This window comes from Limanda limanda, chromosome 5 (genome assembly GCF_963576545.1).
Source record: "Limanda limanda chromosome 5, fLimLim1.1, whole genome shotgun sequence".
Lineage (NCBI taxonomy): Eukaryota > Metazoa > Chordata > Actinopteri > Pleuronectiformes > Pleuronectidae > Limanda > Limanda limanda.
Genome location: NC_083640.1, coordinates 2,276,196 through 2,292,974, shown reverse-complemented (window position 1 = coordinate 2,292,974; position 16,779 = coordinate 2,276,196). Strand labels below are relative to the sequence as shown.

Below are 16,779 nucleotides of genomic sequence, written 5' to 3'. Positions count from 1 at the left end.
CCTGTTCTGTCTTCTGCGGAGTGTTTGAGCCACAGGCGAGTCGTGCAGTTGGTCTCACAGTTGATATTTTTACACCATGCATGAATCAGCTGGGATAATAGACTCTTTGTGTCTGTGTGTCTTCTAGGTCCAGGGCCTGGAGTGGATGGTTTCCCTATACAACAACAATCTCAACGGCATCCTGGCTGACGAGATGGGCCTCGGCAAAACCATCCAAACCATCGCCCTCATCACGTACCTGATGGAGAACAAGAGGATCAACGGGCCCTTCCTCATCATCGTCCCTCTCTCGTCAGTTTCTCCTCCTCCTCACGCAGCCATCATGGCTTTTATCGTTTGGTTTCCTGACACGTTGAAATGCTGCGGGACAGATGTTCAGTAATTAATTTTAGATGGAAACAAACCAACCTCATCAGCCTAAATCACGTGATAGAGGACAGGGGAGTCTGGATGTTTTAATATCCAGTTTGTATGAAGTGATTCACTGCCTCAGTCGACAGGAGTGTTCTGTGTGCTCAGGTTTAAACGTCTGCAGTGTTGGAATACAAGAATCAGAAGAGGGATTTTATGAGATTTTCAAGATTGAAGCATCACCAGGGATTCTTCCTCTGGTGACACAGGCTCTCAGCAGAAGCAGCACTTACTTTTGCTCCTGTTGTTAAACCAATGTTCTCTCCTCTCAAAACTCGTACCTTATTGTGAAGATGAAATTGTCTTCACCTCGAGTCTGATAGGTTCTGCACTTTGAAAAACATTGTGTTGTATTTGGACCAGTACAAAAGTCAGTACACAAACTTCAGCGCAAAAACTTTAAACTTTAATTAAACAGAAATGTAAATCCCATAAATACAAGCAGACGTTCAAATGATCCAAGACATAGATTTACATTTTCAATGGTAAGTAAAGAAAACCAGCGTGAATTTTCCCCGATCTTCTGATGTTAATATTGGAACCTCTCAGTATAAATGTGATTTCCCTCGCTGCTTTCACAACATGGATCCTTTCAATTTCTACAAAACGCATTTAAGTGCAAACTAGTCTAACTCCTAACTCCCAGCTAAGTAGGTTAATGCTCCTGGGTTCTTTTTAGCTTCTACAAACACTCCAGCACCTTTAGTACTCACATATTTCCCCTTTGTAGATTAAAGGTGCAGAGGAAAGTGTTGTAATTCCCAGTTTCACCTAATTAGTTTTTCTTTTTAACCTATAATTTAGAAAGGTGGGTCTTAAAGGATCAGAACGAACGATGGGTTTGTTTTCTGAAACATCCATTTTTCTTTTTGTAGTCAATCAGCCCAGCAGAGGCTCATACTTGACTTCACTGTATTAAATGTGTTTTCTTTAATGTGCAGCAAAGCCTCATATTCTCCTTAATGGCTTGATGTGTTAGAAACTTAAAGTTAATGGGAGGAGAGATTGAGTTTTGAAACAAAGCCATAAAGAAGCTTTCTGGTTGTGAGCTGCCTGCAGGTCTTACCACTCGGGAAAGCTATTAAAAAATGTTTTCCTTATGATTTTTATCCAGCTAATGATGTCTGAACCTTGATGATAGACGTGTGAATTAGTGCTTGGCCTCTTAATGGGCGATTCTTCAAGTTGCTCTCTACATCTGCTCCTCACGTCTTTGCCAAACTCATTAAACCTTTAATTGCTCTAAATTCAAACCACGTTCTCACATGTGATATTTTGTTTGATGATTGTCGTTTTCATTTTTCTTTCAGGACTTTGTCTAATTGGATCTATGAACTTGACAAGTGGTCACCGTCTGTCGTGAAAATTGCTTACAAGGTAAGAAAGAGAAGTCACTTTTCTCTTTCATTTGAAGTCTAAGATGTGATTCATGACTTCTTCTCTTTCCTCTGTGTGTCTCCACACGACAGGGCACCCCCGGCCTGCGGCGTGGGCTCGTTCCTCAGCTGCGCAGCGGGAAATTCAACGTCCTGTTGACCACCTATGAATACATCATTAAGGACAAGCAGATACTGGCCAAGGTGAAAGAGATGAGCTCTGTCCTCTCTGTGTAAACACCCCCCCTCCGCCTGCACTCTTTAGTCATTCCGTACGCTTCACATACTCAGTGTCTCACACTTTTAAATTTACATACATTTTTATAGTTTTCCATAAAACCTTACTTGGCCTCAGTGGAGCTTATCCTTCTGTGAAGCCCAAACAACCCTACACACGAGTGACTTGTTCTCATCGTAGAAATATAGAACAAAAGTGGTTTTGAATAACCGGAATTATTTATTTGTCATTCAACATAGTTTTGAATAACAGAAAATTGGTCTTAATCTAATGTAAGATTTATATAAATCCCTGATATTCCTGCTTATCTCTTGTTCCTGACATCGATCTTAAATTTCATTCTTCACGGTTTTAGAACATATAAAATATAACGTGTTGAAACCTGCAGAAACCCTGAATGAGTCTCGCTCCGCACACAGATCCGTTGGAAGTACATGATCGTGGACGAGGGTCACCGCATGAAGAACCACCACTGCAAGCTGACCCAGGTGCTGAACACCCACTACGTGGCGCCCCGACGGCTCCTCCTCACCGGGACGCCGCTGCAGAACAAGCTGCCCGAGCTGTGGGCCTTACTCAACTTCCTCCTGCCGACCATCTTCAAGAGCTGCAGCACCTTCGAGCAGTGGTTCAACGCCCCGTTCGCCATGACCGGGGAGAGGGTGAGTGCGAGCAGAAGCAGTATGAGACACTTTTGTAGGTGGACACATAATGTTCATCAGATAGATGTTTACAAATGCTCTTACTTTATCCTCAGTATTAGAATCACAGCATCCAAGGCCAGAGATAATTGGTCTTCCAATGATTCAACTGATTATTTTATTTCCTACAGTTATTAGATTTCAGATGAGACAAAGTATATTTAATTTTTTTTAAATCACTTTCCATCACATAAATCATCTGGCCACTGCCTGGACTGCCATAACTGATTTGCAGTTTTTGCAAGTCACGATAATCGGACCCATCTTTTGCTAAACGTGGAGATAATGTGCCTCTTCTGAAAGCTGATAGAAGGTTTCCTAAATGGATCTCTCTTTAAATCTGAGAGTCCCCGGGAGCTTTTCTCCCTTCACGGTGATTACAGCTGTCATTCCCACTGAAAGTAAAGTAAAAGGGAAGTTATTAAAGTCGAGTAAAGTGTGAAGTTTTGTACACCAGTAAAGTGTTTTGAGCTTTTTTACGAAGCTTATTCAAAGTAAGAGTAAAGTTTTAACTTTAACAGAAAATTAACAGTCAGGAAATGAAGGATGAGGCTGAATGTTGTTTGTCCATAACTTTATGTTCCAAAGGGAATGTTTTCTTCCCTCAGGAAAGTTTGAACCCAGCTCAGTCACAAACTAACATCCTTATTACTGATTCAGGATCCTACAACAACAAACCTTTCTCCTAATGCTTCACCACGAGTCCTGGCAGCATTCTCCACTTCCCGCCCTCAAGGTCACTGCAGGTTTCACATCTAGCCCGAGGCCGAGGGAACCTGTAAACCCAATTTGCTGTAAACAGCAAGTGAAATGCTTATGTTTTCAAAACCACGCGTCAAAGAAATACACAAGAGGCCAAAAATAAGGCTGCTGCAGCCGGAGGGTCTCTTCACATTATTCTGTCTAACATTCAACCTGCTGGTTCGATAGAGGCCACATGTTTATTTCAGGTTGAGCCCTGACAGCGAGGAATTTTATTAAAACATACCTTCATACTTCCACCCGATAAAGTTTTTAAATAAAATAGTGAAAACACTGTTATAACAATAATCAGCAGAATCTGATGCCGTTGAATCTGTTTCTTAAAATTCTGACCAGCAGCTACAGCAGTTGTTTGTGTCGATGTATTCATGATCTTTGCAGGCTTCTCTTTCCCTGTTGCCACCACCTACTGTTGATCAGTGTGAAAACAACAGCAGGATTCAGCCAAACATACCAAATACAGGAACCCACTCAGAGAAACATGGCTGCACATTGCTACCTTTGCTCCCAGGCTCTGCAGGGTATTAGTTCTCACCACCGGCCAAATCAACACAACCCATGCTCAGAAACATCTCTATTATTCAAAATGTAGCCTCACTCAAGGAGGCAGGTTTAGATGCAGCTGCTCAACTTGTTGATGAATTCTCTGCGTTGTTATTTATGCCACAATGTTCAAAAACGACATTTCATCAAGTCAGGTTCCCTGTCACAATCGTGTCACTGCGGCGGATATGAAGAACACACAGTCTGTTGTCTGTCACTTATCTTCAACACGTTCTGATTCCTTCAGGTCGACCTCAACGAGGAGGAGACCATCCTGATCATTCGCCGCCTGCACAAGGTGCTCCGCCCCTTCCTGCTGCGCAGACTGAAGAAGGAGGTGGAGTCACAGCTGCCAGAGAAGGTGAAATGGAAACTAAGCTTTGTTTATTTAGATTTGATGGAGCATGATAATGTTTGTAATGCATAAAACCTGTTCTGCTCTTTGATTCTATTACTACAGAGTTATTAGTTAGCATTAGCAGCTATAAAGCAGTTATCACTCCTCATAAGGATCATATATTTCCCAGGGCAAAGCAATAAATTAATGTAACTACACTCCTCGTTACTACCTAGCTGCTTCTGAATCTTATGTGGACAGGATGCACTGAAACTCATGAAATCATGGCTGTAGCTTCCATTATTGATTGTTGTTTCAATTAATGAACTAAATGTTTCCTCTATAAAAATGGAGAGAATATTAAGAAACGTCAATCCTGTTTTCCCAGAGTCCTGAATGAGGTCATCAAATGTAATTTGTCGAAAACCCCAAAATAACCAATTCAAACTATTACAAAAAAGCTTTTATTCTCCCATTTGAGAAGATCAAACTAAAGATGCTGGGATTACTTTCTAGAAAATATAAATCAAACATTCAAAGTGTGTTTTCCGATTGATTAATTGACAAATCATTGCAGCTCTACTCATAGCCAGTTTGAAATTGTTAATTTGCATCCGATAGTTATTCAGATAGTTTCTTTAAATAGGTTTTTATGCATATGGTACAAATGTAAAACATATTTCTTTCAGCTTATTGTCATCTGTACTGACTGACTGAGCTCAGAAATGTGTTTTCAGCTGAAACTCCCTCCCAGTTTAAAAGACGTGTCTCACCAAAGCTTTGTCCTTGTCGCCCCCTGCAGGTGGAGTACGTCATCAAATGTGACATGTCGGCCATCCAGAAGGTTCTGTATCGCCACATGCAGAAAGGCATCCTCCTCACAGACGGCTCGGAGAAAGACAAGAAGGTAAACGTGCTGAGGCTCCTGTGTCCCGACTGAATGTCACCGCTTTGATTCACCGGTGTCTCACGCTGACGAGCGGAGCCCCCAGGCCGAGCGCTCACTGATGTTTACAGTTTCCTGCAGTTTGACATCACGAGGTTCCCAGGTTGTGTCAGTGAAGTCACAGTTTACCGGTGCTTTTAGAAGAAAGTTCTGTGGCATGAAACAGACGTGTATATGGTTCATTTTATTAAACTCCTGAAGATGCGTCTCAGCTTTCAGCCTCAGGTGCAGAAGAATGTCTCTTATGAAAAGCAGAAGACTTTGCAAAGGCTTTGAGAAGTTTCTGAATCGGTCATTATTTCGATCTGGTATAAAATGTCTTTTAACTGTGAAATAATGTTCTCCAGGGTAAAGGTGGAGCGAAGACCCTGATGAACACCATCATGCAGCTGAAGAAGATCTGCAATCATCCGTACATGTTCCCGCACATTGAGGTGAGAGCGATGGCAGTTGCTGAACAAGTCTTAACTATATCTATAAACTATAACTAGTTTCATGTATTTTCTATACTAATGATGACCCTAATCGTTAAAGTTTTCTATTCTCCTATAAAATTCTTCTTGTGTGAAATCAGAAGACTCATTTCCAGACAATCATTTCTTCTGTATTGTTCATCCTGCCACTTTCTTTTTGCTCTTAGATTTGACTGAAGTTATGAAATCGACCACGTATTTTATAGATTGGCAGTTTAAAACTCGAGCCGTTCCCCAGGTACAGACGTCTGTGTCTGCAGGTTCAGACCTTCAAAACAAAACCTGATTGTGAAAATGTCTAGAAAGCCTGAGCAAAACTTCTAATTCCCCTTTTTTAAACTGTTAACAAAGGTCGGAGCTCGGTCTCCAGTAAAACCAAATTTAAAAGTGGGACTCAGTTTGCTAATTGCTCGTTATTTAAACCAGTAAATATTTTCTGTTACAGGAGTCTTTTGCTGAGCACATGGGTTATCCAAACGGAATCATCAGCGGGTAAGTGTGACAAAGTGTTTTTATCACACAATGTTAAACACACACACATAAACACACACACACACACACACATGAATATTGTCATTCTTTATCTGTTTAAACACCACCATGTTTATATACTTTTATGAATTATTAATAGGGGGACTTAAGGCTTAGCAGCTTATTTATGTAAAAACCTTTTTCCTCCCGTATCCGTTTATTTGACTTTCTTTTCTGAGCAAAACACACATTCTCAGAAACGAATGCATGACACAGCAAACACACAAAAACTGTTTAATGAACACTGAGGTCATTGTGTTCTGAGGCTTGTTCCTTTCTCCTTGACTCGGTTCGAAGCTCATTGAAACAGTGAAGTGATTTAACAAGTTTTAAACAGCTGCTGTGCCACATAATTGATAATGAGCTTGGCAGCGAATAAATTATTCATTGCAGCAGTGAAAATAAATTATATGTGTTTTTATTATATCTGAGAGGAAGCGGACGTTTAGCTCTTTGGTTTCTCAACCACGGGCGGATCTCAAAAAGACACTTTAAGTTCTGCACCAACTTTGCTTTATTCATTTGGACACAATTCTGAAAACTATTGAAGATTCATATAAACTGTTAATTCCCCTAAATCCACATTATCTCAGCTACACATGATGATGATAGTTGGAGGTTTGAAGCTTAAAAAATCCCTTCTGGACAGAGAGGGAACAGGAACTGAAGGAGGTGATTAAAACGAGCTGAGGTCTGTTTGTTATTATTATTAAACTTATGAAGGTTCTTTATTAAATCAAAAGTTTTTATTGAAGTAGATTTGTCACATATGTGTGGAGGACAGTTTTAAAGGTTTTGATTTGCTCCTTCTTTCTAACACACAGCTTCAATCATTAGCTTTTCGTGTTGACCCCATTTTCCCAGGATGTTGAAAACAGGTTTTTATAGAGAGATGTTAAAGAGGTGGTTTCCATCCCTGCACATCATCATGGCTTTGGAAAAATCTAAATAATCAGGGTTAATGATCATCCCTCTCACTGTTTGTGTTCCTCGTCTCCTCTCAGGCCGGATCTGTACCGAGCGTCCGGGAAGTTCGAGCTCCTGGATCGCATCCTTCCGAAGCTTCACGCCACCAACCATCGAGTCCTGCTCTTCTGCCAGATGACCACGCTCATGACCATCATGGAGGACTACCTCAGCTTCCGCAACTTCCAGTATTTACGTCTCGATGGTAACCTCACCCCTAGAGCAATGTTTAAAGATTCAGATCGAAAGACGATCTCCACTTAATTGGAAATATAATATAAAGTAAATAATGATACGAGCTGTCTGAAGCTGATTGGTACCAGGTACGATGTGGGTCTATTTTAATTAAACCCTATGACACTTGCATTAGCAGCAGATTCAATGAATTCTGATGTTATAAGACGTGTTATGTCTTCAGTTGTGTCAGCGAAGTGCAGTGAGCAACAGATCCAGGCAGCTCCTTCACACTTTGGCCCACACTGTCTGTCACGTTCCACAGTTAATAAGGCAAATGTCGCACAAACTGGGAGGTAAATGGTTTCATCATCTTGAGCCCAGCTTCATTAGATCCACCACGTGTCCCCAGAGACATGGGAAACTGTTTAATTGGTCCGAGACGCAGCGAGTGCACATGTGACATTTTAACTTTCCCTCAAACAAGACGCTTTTTTTATCTGAAAAACGAGAAGAGCAGACTTTTCAAAGTAACCTCAACAAACTCCGCAGTTCAAAACTCATTACGTCTGATGTTTCAGGAGCCACCAAGGCCGATGATCGGGCTCTGCTGCTGAAGAAGTTCAATGAGGAAGGATCCCAGTACTTCATCTTCCTGCTCAGCACCAGAGCCGGCGGCCTCGGCCTCAACCTGCAGGCCGCGGACACGGTCATCATCTTCGACAGCGACTGGAATCCTCACCAGGTCGGTGCTCCCGCTCTCTGGCTCATTCTGCCCTGAACCACCCACCTGCTCACAGCGTGAACGCATGAACCTAGAAGATGTTTGCCAGTTTTTATTAGTCCGACAGCGGTGAAGCTAACAAAATACTAAATTGAGATGAGCTGATTTGAAGGGATATTTATTATTTACTCAGGATTAGATTAGATTAGATTTCTTTATTTATCCACACAACGGGGAAATTCACTTGTTACAGCAATAAGAGAAAAACAGAATTGAAGTAACGTGCCGAAGCACAATAAAAAAGATCCCAATATTTACACTACTAAACTACACATAATGAGAGTACAGAAACCTGAAAAACAGACCCTGTGCAAAAGCAGGTACTGGGGAGAAAGTGGAATGAGTTAAGTGTTATTGTAATGAAAGCAAAAATATTATAGGTAATATTGCAACAGTAGTGACCATGATACAGACAAACCACAGCGAGCGAGTTCCATACGATGTATATTTCATGGCATGTTTGTTCACAGATGCAAATTGAGTGAAGAGGGAATGTAAATTCCTGTTTGCTGCACGTTATTCACGACCTCAGACTGATCCCTGCAGCTCACTGTGCAAATTCAGGCAAAGTTTGTGGACTCGTGGCTGAGGACACATGTCGATATAGAAGGAGGACGTGAGGACTGTTTTAATTATGATGGGTTTTTTTTTTTTAGAACTTTATTGAAGAGAAACACAAACATTCCTTGACAACATCACAAATTATATATGACAGACTGATTAGTGAAAAATAATAAAGAAATAAGTGGACAGTTGAGACATTCCATGGTACCACAGGATTCCCCTCAGTTAGAGAGGTATCCTGCAATAGGTTCCCACCTCCACCCAAAAACATCAGACCTTAATTGTAATTGAGCAGTTAAAGCCTCCATTCCATACACCTCCCTCAGCTTCTGTTTCCACTGTAGGTGGCTGTGGATTCAACCATTTTATTGTCACCATTTTCCTAACAGTCATCAAGAGTATATGTAACAAGTGCTCTTGGTCTCTTGTGTACATGCCTTCAGGAGTTAGATCGAAAAGAAACTGACTTGGGGTGAATAGTATATTAATTCCCAAAACTTTATCTATCTCGCTCTTTATCCCCTTCCAGAAAGGAAGCATAATTATGATGGTTTTAAAATGGGGTGAGACATGATTGACACCTGAGACTGACTTGTGATTGGTCGAGCACGTGTTCACCTTGATTCTCCGACTTATGCAAAGATGCATTATTACGTTACCACAACACAACACAAGCAGCAACACATCTGTTTATTTATTCCAACCCCAAAACTTTATTAGATTATCACCTTTTACCCAACTTCAGCATTTGTGTGAACGTCCTTGATGCTCATGGAGCTGCTCTATTTTATCAGTTTTGCAGAAATAATCTCGTCACAGTTTTCTTTTCGTCCCCCACCTCAGTGATCTCTTTCTGCCGAGCTGACAGCATCAAGCTGTTTAAAATATCTTTCTCTTGGCGAGTTGAATTTCACATTTGCATTTCCTAAAATATCTTCTCTGCGACTGATCCTCTGAGATGAGAACACTTTTGTTTTGTGCTCCTTTTGCTTTCCAGATATGCAAGATGCAAATCAGATAAACTGAGGCTCGGTGACGTCTCAGTAAATACGCTGCTAGACCGAGAAACTGCACTGATGCAAAACTTTGACAGGCTTATTGAATATCTGCCTCAGACTCTGAAGATATATCATCGCCTCATTATTACAATAAATGCAGGTTGCGGTAAAGTCATTAAGACACTGGAATGGTAAAGAAACAGATATTACGAGCCAGAGCCAAGAGCACTCAACCAATCAGGTGCCACCAATTAACCAATTAACCTATGTGTTGTCTTCTGGGGATCAGGAAGTAATTAGTTGTGTTCAGACTTCTTACATTCAAGCGAAACTCAGGAGTTGTGGTGGAATCATATGATTGATCCTCTGATCTTTATTGTGGTTCGGTGAGTCAGAACTCAAAAAGGCAAAGTTGATAGAAGAGCTGCTTTCAACAGCCCAAAAAATATATTATCGTCAATCCAGAATGCATCATTTAAATCAGAAGTCTTCAACATCAAAATGTAAAAAAAAATTTGACAAATTTAAATTGTTTTAAATACACATTAACATGAATCCAGCGTATTGTAGCGAACGGATAAATGGAGGCAGAAGACGTCATCTTTCATTCAGCGACACACAATAATAAAAACATGGATATATGAACCTGTGTATTATTTGAACAGCATAGTATTGAATGCACAATAACAGGGTAGCTATGTTTATAATTTTTTACAATATATATAAGTAGGGGGTCCCGGCTCCATCTCTCCATCCGTTTGGGGTCCTTGAACTGAAAAATGTTGAAGACCCCTGATTTAAATCATCAACCGGTGTTGAAGTTGGACCTTGAGTGGGTTTCTGAACTTCATCAGAAGCCGTCTCACATGTCTCTCTCTCCTCTGTTGAACCCAGGACCTCCAGGCTCAGGACCGGGCCCACCGCATCGGGCAGCAGAACGAGGTGCGCGTGCTCCGCCTCTGCACCGTCAACAGCGTGGAGGAGCAGATCCTCGCCGCCGCCAAGTACAAGCTGAACGTGGATCAGAAGGTGATCCAGGCCGGCATGTTCGACCAGAAGTCCTCCAGCCACGAGCGCCGCGCCTTCCTCCAGACCATCCTGGAGCGCGAGGAGCAGAACGAGGTAAGATCCCCCCCGAGAGTCTGTACTAGGGGTGGGAATTGGCAAAAATGTGACTATTCAATAGTATTGCGATATTTGGGCCACGATTCAATAGTATTGCGATTCTGCGATATATTGCGATACTGCAAGTATTGCGATTCGATTCGATTTATTCATGTCCCCCATATTATTCAAAGGCATTACAAAAAATGAGGAAAATAAGACTGATCAACTCACTTCAAATGTCACATTTAATTCTGTGAACAACATTGTCTTCTACACATTAACTGAAGTGCAAAAACTTTGTCCTTGAACATTCAGGACACAGGACCTTTGTAATTATCTTCTGAATAGGAGACCTCTCACATGAACACTGAGCTCAATCGTATAAATAAGAGGAACCTAGAGCTTCAATCAAATTGAGACCTGCAAGGTCATGACCCAAAATGTTAAATTAATTTGGGAATTTTGGCATTTTTGTTCAGAAAAAGCAGTTGGTCAACATGCTCAGATGTTAAAGTTCCTCTGGAACGTTACTATATCTCCTGCAGTGGAGAACATCCTTTCAGCAGACACACTAGGTATCTTTTAAACTCTGAATCTCTCCTCATCATGCTTTGCCAGCCAGGGGCTGTTACATATATAATTGTAAATAAATATTATTATTTTTTTTTTAAATATTGCAATACTTTGTGCTACAGTATCGATATAATCGCGGCCGCAAAATATCGCGATACTGAACAGAATCGATTTTTTCCCCACCACTAGTCTGTAGGTCGTGTCTTTTGGATGTTTTAGTCTCAGCGTGAGCATCTCAGGACCAGGAGGTGTTAATGTGTTTGAGCAGCCAGGATTATATAATGAACACAAGAGATGTTTCACCATCTTGTTATATTAAGCATCCTGGTTTTGATTGAATCACCTCCGGCCCAGAGACGGCTCTGTAGATCGGATCAGCCAGCAAACCGCCCGTCGTTTACAATATTAAATGGGGTTGTAATGAAATTTCAGAGATTTACATTATGGTATGATCACACCTGTGTTTTGGAACTGAGCAGGAGAACCAGATCTTATTCTGTTATTGACGTGTTTCCTGTTTTTCTTTCCTCTGTGACTGCAGGAGGAAGACGAGGTGCCTGATGACGAGACCCTGAACCAGATGATCGCCCGCTTGGAGGATGAGTTTGAGCTCTTCATGGTAAAAAAAACGTCAATTTAATTAAAATATAATTTTAATTTTAATCTATTAAATCAACAACTGCTTCTCTTCTTTATTTAGCCCCAAAATAATGTCTGTTGTCAATCATAATGGAGATAATCAAACATTATTATTTGTTCAGGCTCTTTCAGACTAACTGTCAAAGTACTTATTAAATTAGCACGGACACATGACTCACATTCAACTTGTTATCTTCAGAACACACTTGGCAGCTTATGATTATTAAAAACAAACGTGTGTTGTCTGTATTTATTAACTTGGCATCACAAAGCCTGAAGCTACTCTGCTTCGTCCATGAGTATTTATAACAACCTGAGTTTAACCGATCCAAACCCACGTCAGTGCTTGTGCTTCAATTATCAAGACGGTTATTTCTGAACGAGCTTTAAGTGTTAATTTAATTTATTGTTAAGTTTATTTTTAAGTATTAAGATGCTTAAGATGAACACCCTGTAACTGGAGCTATGGTAAATGTGATTTTCCAAATCCCAGTTTACGATGGACTTTATCCAATGGAGCTGTAGGTGGGAATGAAAACGTCTGATTAAGTTGCTGCAGAGAACTATTCTTTCTAGCCCCAGAGTAAAAATATTGGCGTGTTGTTGATGTTTCTAACTGGTGACGGACATGAAAGTGGAAGAATACAAATATATCAGCAGCACTAAAAAGTTTAGAGTCAGATACCTCTTGCTGTGAGGCGACGGTGCTAACCACTTAACCACCGTGCCGCCCGTAACAACATCTTCTCCATTCTGAACACAACACTCATGAGAGCAGTGATTGCACGACAGTGGTAATCTGTTCAGTAATAAAACAAGGTGACACTGTGTAATGGCTTGTAACTTTGGGATTTTAGTATCTGTCACTTTATATTACAAGTTAATGAGAGAATGTCACAGTGACTGAGGGGAATGTAATCAAAGCACAACAAGGCCTGGGTGCTTATTATTCATCCATCTATTGGTGCAGTGGTGATATCTGATGCTGCGTTTCCATAATCTCTCCGTTCACGTACACTTTCAGTTACATATGTGTGATATAAATAGGGTTGCAAAATTCCGGGAATTTTCAAAGTTGGAAACTTTCCATGGGAATTAACGGGAATTAACGGAAATATACGGGAATTAACGGGAATTAATGGGAATAAACTGGAAATGTTGTGGGTAATTTATACTAACTGTATTTACCTTGTCATAAACAGACATAAATATAAACATTTTGTTGTGTCATAGGCTGATTTGAGCCCTAAAGGAAACTTTGGGCACTTGACTATATGCTTCTGCATCGTTGTGTCATTCTTAACATAGGTCTTTTCACAGTATTTGCAAAAGTACACAGCCTTTCCTTCTACATTGGATGGGGTGAAATGTCTCCACACATGAGAGAGTGCACGTGGCATTGTTCTGTAGAATAAGATGAGGAAAAAGTTTGTAAAAAAACACTCATGCAATGCCAGAGATATAAATAGTTAGCCAAACAATTGGAATCGTCTGTAAACATATTTTACAATTGATGGATAAATGAATGGAAATAGTCTAGATGAACAGATGAACAATCCTCAATCAGCATGCTAATATATTTTCCCAGTAATATCATGGAAACTGACCTGACTAGTCCTTCACTCTACAGCAGGCCTCAATAGCCCTGCTGTAGAGTGAAGCATGCTGGGAGTTATCTGTGCATGTGATGGAAGAATGCACAGTGGAGGGTTGAAACTCAACGTTCCATACATCTTTAAAATAGAGTTTTGAATGATGTTTTTATTGCTCAGCGTTTAATTTGCATAGTTTTTTTTTTTTTTTCAAAATTCCCGTGCTTAATATTCCCGTGGAAAGTTTCCGGAAAGTTTCCGGAATTTTACCGGAAACTTTCCACCCCTTTGCAACCCTAGATATAAATATAAACAAACCAAGCGGATTCATTTGCTGCTTGACTCCATGTGCTTTTCCTGCTTTTCTCTTCCAGCGCTTTGACATGGATCGGCGCCGGGAGGACGCTCGCAACCCGAACCGTAAGCCGCGCCTGATGGAGGAGGACGAGCTGCCGTCGTGGATCATCAAGGACGACGCCGAGGTGGAGCGGCTCACGTACAACGACGACGACGACCGGCCGTTCGGTCGAGGGTCGCGTGGCCGTCGGGATGTGGACTACAGCGACGCGCTGACCGAGAAGCAGTGGCTGCGGGTAAAGTCCCAAGAGATATATAATAGGGGTGGGAATTGGCAAAAATGTGACGATTTAATAGTATTGCGATTCTGCAAGTATTGCGATTCGATTCTGTGATACATTGCGATTCATCTCCCCCATATTATTCAAAGGCATTACAAAAAATGAGGAAAATAAGACTGCTCATGTCACATTTAATTCTGTGAACAACATTGTCTTCTTCACATTAACTGAAGTGCAAAAACCAAGAAAGGGAAGTGCAAATAGTAGTAGTAATTATGTTCTGAATAGGAGACCTCTCACATGAACGCTGAGCTCCCAGCACATAACTTACAATTATTTAAATACAATACAGTAACATCAAACAGACATAATAGAGTAACATAAACCTGAGAATAATCATATAAATAAGAGTAACCTAGAGCTTCAATCAAATTGAGAAAAATAAACAAATGTGTACTACTAGAGTCCAGTCCAGTCGGCTGCAAGGTCACAACCCAAAATGTTAAATTCATTTGGGAATATTGGTGTTTTTGTTCAGAAAAAGGAGTTGGTCAACATGCTCAGATATTAAAGTGCTCCTGTGGGCCGTTACTTACTACAATATACAACATCCTTTCCGCATACACACTAGGTATCTTTTAAACTATGAAACTCTCCTTGTCATGCCTTGCCAGCCAGGGGCTGTTACATATATAATTGTAAATAAAGTATTAAAAAAAATAAAATATTAAAAAAATATTGCAATACTTTGTGCAACAGTATCGATATAATCGCGGGCGCAAAATATCGGGATATTGAACAGAATCGATTTTTTTTCCCCACCACTCATATAGAATGTCAAAAATATGATTGTAACTGCTTTTAAAGAAGAGAAAAAGTCACTAAACTATACTTGAATCCTTCAGCTGCAGTCTGAGGTGTTTGTGTCTGAAGCCTCGGAGCTTGATCTTCGTTGTCTCGCCAACAAATCCGTCTCTCAGCGCTTCTTCGCTTCCCGACCTCGTTCCAAAGTTTCTCTAATGCTTTACTTTTACAAAATGTCACAGAAACCGGAGGAAAACAGGAGATGTGTCGTTGTTTCTTTTCACCGGGGGAATAAATCACATCTGTTGCATTAATTGAGCTTTGACAGCAGCAGCTCCGTGTGTGTGACATTGATTCAAAGCAAACAAATACTTTGATAATGAAGGAAAATGTCACAGCTGTGATGGAAGCTGAGTTCTGAGGCACAAAGGAACAAAACGTGTCAACAATGAGCTGATGGGATCATATTTTTAGGGTTTTGTTCTAATTGGATTCAGGGACAATAAGAATATGTAATTTTTATGATCATATAGTGATGTTGATGATTAGAGTCTGATGCAACTTTGGGGCTGACATTGAAATTAGGTATTAAGAAGTTTCATATACCAATATCAACAAATCTATATCAAAACAAAGCCAGTGATTCCTTCGCTGTCATTTTTAAATGATGAATCGATCAGGTTCTAGTCATAATGAATTTAAATCATCACAACTATCGAGTCTCATGAGGTGGTAAAAGTTAATATAGTGAAATTAGAGGCAGCTGAGTTTTCCTGAACGATGACGAAGTTTTGGATTTCTTTCAAACTTGTAGAAGATGAATGTTTGTGAACAATGAGACTTTTTAAGATGTAAAACAACCTCCTCCTCTTTATGCACAGAGCAAATTATGATTCGTTGGTGGCAAAACACGTCTGAACCGTAATTGGACGCCGGTGTTTTTCTTTCATTCTATTTCCCTCTGTGATGCTATTGGCGCCCATTCACCCACAGCACACATCCAGTGAGTCTCCCCGATGTGATGGAAGCTGAGTTCTGAGACACAAAGGAACAAAACGTGTCAACAATGTGATGATGGGATCACATTTTTAGGTGTTTGTTCTAATTGGATTCAGGGACAATAAGAATATGTCATTTTTATGATCATATAGTGATGTTGTTAATGAGAGTCTGATGAAACTTTTGGACTGACATTGAAATTAGGTATTAAGAAGTTTCATATACCAGTATTAACAAATCTATATCAAAACAAAGGCAGTGATTCCTTCGCTGTCATTTCTTAAATGATGAATCGATCAGGTTCCAGTCATAATGAATTTAAATCATCACAACTATCGACTCTCATAAGGTGGTAAAAGTTTATATTGTGAAATTAGAGGCAGCCGAGTTTTCCTGAACGATGACAAACTTGTGGATTTCTTCTAAACTTGTAGAAGATGAATGTTTGCGAACAATGAGACTTTTTAAGATGTAAAACAACCTCCTCCTTTTTATGCACGGAGCAAATGATGATTCGTTGGTGGCAAAACACGTCTGAACCGTAATTGGACGCTGGTGTTTTTCTTGAATTCTATTTCCCTCTGTGATGCTAATGGCGCCCATTCACCCACACAGCACACATACAGTGAGTCTCCCCGATGTGATGGAAGCTGAGTTCTGAGACACAAAGGAACAAAACGTGT

At 40.4% G+C, this 16,779-nt stretch overlaps 1 protein-coding gene across 1 annotated transcript in view; it reads left to right on the top strand.

Moving 5' to 3' along the window:
- The window catches only part of smarca2 (SWI/SNF related, matrix associated, actin dependent regulator of chromatin, subfamily a, member 2), a 57,385-nt gene that overhangs the window by 15,966 nt on the left and 24,640 nt on the right, over positions 1 to 16,779 (top strand). Inside the window, 13 exon segments of the mRNA XM_061071184.1 lie at positions 128 to 291; positions 1,722 to 1,788; positions 1,881 to 1,991; positions 2,445 to 2,687; positions 4,279 to 4,392; positions 5,171 to 5,275; positions 5,662 to 5,748; positions 6,233 to 6,279; positions 7,323 to 7,489; positions 8,040 to 8,203; positions 10,699 to 10,926; positions 12,026 to 12,103; positions 14,090 to 14,308. Of these exon segments, the coding sequence (XP_060927167.1) occupies positions 128 to 291; positions 1,722 to 1,788; positions 1,881 to 1,991; positions 2,445 to 2,687; positions 4,279 to 4,392; positions 5,171 to 5,275; positions 5,662 to 5,748; positions 6,233 to 6,279; positions 7,323 to 7,489; positions 8,040 to 8,203; positions 10,699 to 10,926; positions 12,026 to 12,103; positions 14,090 to 14,308 (1,794 nt within the window).